General features: G+C 62.4%; 1 protein-coding gene across 4 annotated transcripts in view; it reads right to left on the reverse strand.

The window, feature by feature from the left end:
• Window positions 1–4,667, reverse strand: part of LOC105306147 (protein S100-A2) — an 18,645-nt gene extending 13,978 nt beyond the window's left edge. Inside the window, exons 1-2 of one of the 4 annotated variants that reach the window (XM_011381054.2) lie at window positions 2,247–2,407; window positions 870–1,017 (exon numbers count right to left, since the gene is read on the reverse strand). In XM_011381054.2, coding sequence (XP_011379356.1) covers window positions 870–1,010 — 141 coding nt within the window. In that variant the 5' untranslated portion in view covers window positions 1,011–1,017; window positions 2,247–2,407. Of the gene's footprint in view, window positions 1–869; window positions 1,018–2,246; window positions 2,410–2,899; window positions 2,922–4,577 lie in introns of those variants that run through there. The other 3 variants (XM_023523870.1, XM_011381052.2, XM_023523869.1) reach the window with 3 other exon arrangements.
• Window positions 4,668–5,449: the final 782 nt, after the last annotated feature.

Consider the following 5,449-nt stretch of genomic DNA (forward strand, 5'->3'; position numbering starts at 1 on the left):
AGCAAGGCAGAGCGGGGTCACCACCAGGCCACTCGCCACCCCACCTCCGTCCCAAGCACCCCAGGCTCGCTGGCCCGAGCCTGGCTCTCCCTGGTAAGCTGAGGGTAGGGGCGTGGCCCTGGGAGCTACTGAGGGGCCCAGTGAGTGAGGACGAGTGGACGCTCCCCTGCTGGGAGCTGGGGACACGCCAGGCACCCCCCAAGCACGGGATCAGCTCTGCTCCACACAGGACCTCGGGGAGGTGGGCACCACAACCCCCACTTCGCCGACGAGAAAACCGAGGATCCTGGAGCTAACGCCTCCCCCACCGGCACCAAGGCGGGTTCAGAAGACAACCTCTTTCTACTATCAGCCCAGATGAACCAAATTAGAATAGTTTGATGGGGAAAAAAAATTTTTTTTTGAATTTTTACAGGAATTTATTTGAACCAAACTGATGACATAGGGCAATGAGCAAGATCTCAGATGCTCCCCCTAAAATCTCCTTGAAGGAAAGGACATGCTTCATATGCTCAAAGCCTGAGGCCCGACTTCAGGGTTTACCCAGCAATCGGCCCGGCGGGGAGGGGGAGGGGCAGACGGAGAGTTGACCGCTTTCTCCTGGGCCTCAGGGTGCATGGCTTAGCTGGGCTTTTCTCTCCCACCGTAAATACGAAACAGGAGAGAGAGAGAGCGGGCTGTGTGATCGTGGGCCAGTCGCTCCCCCTCTCTGGGCTCTGGTTGGCTCAACTCTGCAATGAGGGGACCGGACGAAGGCGTGTCCCACCAGCGGGCACCCAGAGGAAGGAAGAAGAACTTGAACCTGCGCCCCCACACCTGCACCCCTCACCCACGCACCAGCGCCCGCCCCCCGGGCCGGCCTCACTCACCCCCACGAAGCTGGGCAGCTCCTTGTGCAAGAGTTCCTTCATCTCCCCCTTGCTCAGCTTGAACTTGTCGCCCTCTTGGCCAGAGTATTTGTGGAAAGTGGTGACCATCACAGCCAGCGCCTGCTCCAGGGGGCTAGACATCTTGGACCTGGGCCCAAAGTGGGGGCCGGTGATGGAGCCGCGCGGGACGCCCACACCGCCCCCACACGCCCGTGCGAGGCGGCCACGTCTCCCCCTCAGGCCGGGCTTCTGGGCAGGGGCCACAGCCCAGGTCACACTCAGGGCCGATACTACACCTTCCCCGTGTCTGCAGTGACTGCGGACCGGCCTTGCTCTCCTGCAATCACACTCCGGGCACACCCCTGAGGGCAGGGCTGCTCCCTTGGAGTGTCTGCAGGAAGGGAAGTGACGGCGACCAGCCCCATTTGGCACCTTCCCAGGCCAATGGCCTCTGTGCCAGCACGGGAGCAACAGGCATCTCCCCGGGAGCTTGCTGGGCGTTGGCAGTGACCATGGATACAGCCTAGGGGCACGAGGGTCCTGGAGAGCCCTTCCCTCCTCACAGGACTGCGGAGACCAGAGAGTGTCACCGCCCTTCTAACCAGAGGCTCTCTCTGACCCTTCCTCCCTCACGCCAGGGGCTCAGAGGGTAGCGACCTCGTCTCCCCCCACACTCGGGGGACCCCGGGCTGGGGCGCTGTCTCTACGCAGACGCAGACGGGGCAGCTGAACATGCGCCCCACCAGCAAGCTTCCTGTTGGCTTTGGAATTAAAGAAATTAAACGTCCAGTGCCCTGGGGTAAGGGTGGAATGTGGGGATGTAAGGACATTCCCAGAAGGTCGCCCCTCCCGAGGCCCCACCCCTGCGAATGTTCAGACCAGCCCGGGAGGGTTAGGCGGGTCCCAGGATGAGACTGGGGAGCTGGAGACAGAGGCGGAAAAGTCCCCCTCCAGGCCTGCCAGGCCAGCCTCGGGGGGCTGGGCGAGACAGGGAGCCACCATGGGCAGAGCCACTCAGGGCAGCCATCCAGCGGGCCTGCGCACGGAGGTCCCACTAGAATTCAAGACTGCAAAAGGCAAAACCACACACACCCCCCTCAAACTCCGAGGCCGAGACCCCCAAGAAGCGCTCTAGACTGAGTCACCCAAACTGGGACCCGAGGAAGGGCCTCAGAGTAACCCCCAAACTGAGACCTCACGGAACAACCGGGCCAAAGCCCTCAAACTGACTGACACGTCACAGAAGTTCCCCGCAAATGCGAGGGGCTCAGGCTGCTCCTCCCAGGAAAACTACAAAGAGAAAGAGGAACAGAGGGCCCCAGGCAAAGACCTGCGGGGTCCTCCCCGCCCAGCCCTCAGCAGGACGGAGGGACTCACCGGATCAGAAGGCACAGAGACTCGGGAAGGAAAGCAGGGGTTCCGGGCGCCCGCAGTGGAGGTTTATATGCCACCCCCACTGGCCCCTGACTTGGCGTTCTCAGGAAAGCCAGCGTGCCCTAACCTGATGCCACCAAAACCTGGCCTCCTGCCACCCCCCACCTCCCGCCTGGCCCCTCCCTCCCTGAGACTGCCCACTGGGCCAGCGGCAGGAGAGGAAAAATAAAAAGTGACCCCTGGGCCCTCCCGGCCACAGGGTGGGGGGCGGGGGTGGGGAGGGGAGTGGGGGGAGGTGTTGCGGAGAAGGGGCAGCTGGGGCCCAGGGTTGGGGGGACACGGCTGCTGTTTGTGGGGCCCAGACACTGCCGCCAGGCCTTGTTCTCATGGCATGCCTGTCAGTCACAGCTCATTCATGTGTCAGAGGCTGCACGGAAACGCTGGACTTCCCAGGCACGTGTGCGTGCATGTGCGTGTGTGTGTGTGCATGTGTGTGAAGCAGGCTGGGGCTGCCCTTAGAAAGCTGGGGGCCAGAGCAGGTGGAGGGCATCAGGAAGAGGGGGCAGAGCTGCCTCGCTTTGGTGCAGTGGGGGAAGTTGCCACCAGAACACCTGTTAATGAGGTGACTATGCTTTAAAAGAGCTTGAAAGACCTACTCTGGGTAGGAAAGGGCCTGGCGGGGCCGCGACAGCTGGAGCTGGCCCAGCCTAGTCGCAGTCGGGTGCCCCTGTCCGTGGGGGGTGTGAGGGGGCACAGAAGCCCAGCCCCCTCTTCTCCAGCCTGGGGTGGGAGGGTGCAGAGGGGCTGGACGGCTTTCTAAGCCAGGAGGCAGGTGGGGGTGGGGGCGGGGGGCGAGGGTAGAGGCCACAGACCCGCCCCCTGCCCCCAGCTGCAGGCCCCCCCATACCCAGAGAAAGGTGAACACTGGCCATTCAGGACCCAGGGGAGGGCAGGTCTCACGCTGCCCCCTCAGCCCCCAACCCCCCTTCTTGGTCTGTCCCCAGCCCCGCCTGGGCACCGCCCTTCCTGTGGGCCCAGTTCCCTCCCCCCTCCAGATGTCCAACAGCCTCTTTCCCTCCCCCGGCTCCCTGGAGTCCTAGGTGACTCACCCTGGTGCAGGCCCAGATGCCCAGGCAGTGAGTCAGCGGCACCGCCCTCCTCCCCCGGGGCCAGCACAGCAGGCGGAAACCCCAGCTCGGCCTGGGGAGAGAGCGCCCCCTGGAGCCGCTCTGCGGGCCCACCCCACAGAGCTCCGGCCCAGGACCCCGCAGAGCAGCTCAGGCCGGGAGGCGACCCCGGAGCAGACAGGAAGCCAGGCTGGTCTCTGCCGGGGGTCGCGGTGGGGGTTGGGGGCCGGCCGAGCAGCGTGGGTGAACTCGGGCCTTCGGGCCCCAACCCCTTCCTCTGCTTCACCTTTGCGCACCACCCAGCATCCCCTCCTCCCCAAGGACACGAACCCCTCATGCTGCTGTCCGTCCCCATGGAAACCTATGTCACGTAGAGCTCGGAGCAAAAACCCTTCGCCCTGAGCGAAAGGCCCCGTGGGGCGTGAGGGACGAGTGCAGGAGACGAGGTGAAGTCCGCACAGCCACGCTGACAAAAACGGAGTCTGCCTGGCCCGGCCGCCCGAACCGCCTCAGACCAAGTGGGGTGCAGCTCGGGGAGCAGGTTCTACTTCGCTCCAACCAGCCCGAGGACTTACACGGTTGAACTTTCCCCTTGTGCATCAACATCTGGAAATAGAGGAATCCCGACACATAACCCACCAAAGGGCTCAGGAAAGGGTGCTCCCGCCCCAGGGCCCGCCTGCCAGGCCTCGTCCAGACCCCAGACCAACCCCGGAGCTGGCCGCGCGGGACCGATTCTTCTCAAGGATGCGCTCGGGCCCCTAAAACTCTCAGCTTTTTCCTCTCTTCTTCAGACCACCCTGAATATTGCCTGGCTGTGTTTTCGATATGCAAATCCTAAGACCCTTGAATAAATCTTTGTCATTTATTTCCAGCCGAGGGCCCCTGACCCCTTTGCTCTGCCAACAAGTGCAACGCATTGATGTCCACATCGCTTCTTCCTCCGTTTCAGCAGAGGATGTCAGCAGGGAGCTCTCCCGTTCAGCCGGTGTCCCCGGCTCCTCGCTCTGGGCCCCCTGCGTTTGTCAGCCTGCCCTGCACGAACCCTCGCTGCCTGGCTCACTGTGCTTCGAAGACACAGATACTGCACCCGGTGCGGCCAAGACCCTTTGCTCAGTATGCAGAGGTCCTACCGATCCTTCAAAAGCCAGTTAAACGCCGCCTCATTCCCGGAGCCTTCCCCGGCCCAACCAGATTCCGTCCGCACCTGCCCTGTCCCAGACAAAGCGCCCCTTTGTCCTGCGCACTCAGAGCACCCTGCTCTACACTGAATCACTCGTGTACATGTCTTCTCTTGCCTTCACCCCACATGGTGACCTCACTGGGCAGGGACGGGTTCTTACTCATTCGTGCATGAGCAAAGGGTCTCTCCCACACTGGGTGCCAACCAGGTCCAGGGCTACCGAATGGCACCGGGGTGGGGGTGGGTGCTGGGGGTAGCGTTTAGGTGGGGGGCCTTCTCCCCTCCCCAAGTTGTGCTACCCACTCATAACTTCCCCTCAGGGTCCCAGGGGGGGACTGAGACACCGGGTTGGAAAACAGCTTCAGATCCCTGAGGAGTCACTGCAGGAAACATCGCACTCCAGGGACCGGGGAGGGAGGGAGGGGGCCGGCAGAGGTGGAGGCGGGAGGGAGAGACACAGGCAGCCAGAGGGAGACCGGGAGAGGTCAGAGAAAAACGGAGTCACAGAAACAAAGGGGGAGAGAGAGAGAGACAGAGAGACAGAGAGACAGAGAGACAGAGAGAGACAGAGACAGAGACAGAGACAGAGACAGAGACAGAGAGAGAGAGAGAAAGAGAGAGACAGAGAGACAGAGAGAGAGAGAAAGAGAGACAGAGACAGAGACAGAGACAGAGAGAGAGAGAGAGACAGAGAGACAGAGACAGAGACAGAGAGACAGAGAAGCAGAGCTGCCAATTACAAAGGCCAGCACCCAGAGACCTGTCCCTAACCTGAGAACTGAGGCCCGAGGGTGCTCCTCAAGGGGCATATGCCTGAGACTGGTGGCAATCACCTTAAGTTGCCACTAACGTGCCGTGTGACCTTGAGCAACTCCCTCCCCCTGGACCCCTGGACA

Source organism: Pteropus vampyrus, unplaced genomic scaffold, assembly GCF_000151845.1.
Source record: "Pteropus vampyrus isolate Shadow unplaced genomic scaffold, Pvam_2.0 Scaffold426, whole genome shotgun sequence".
Taxonomy (NCBI): domain Eukaryota; kingdom Metazoa; phylum Chordata; class Mammalia; order Chiroptera; family Pteropodidae; genus Pteropus; species Pteropus vampyrus.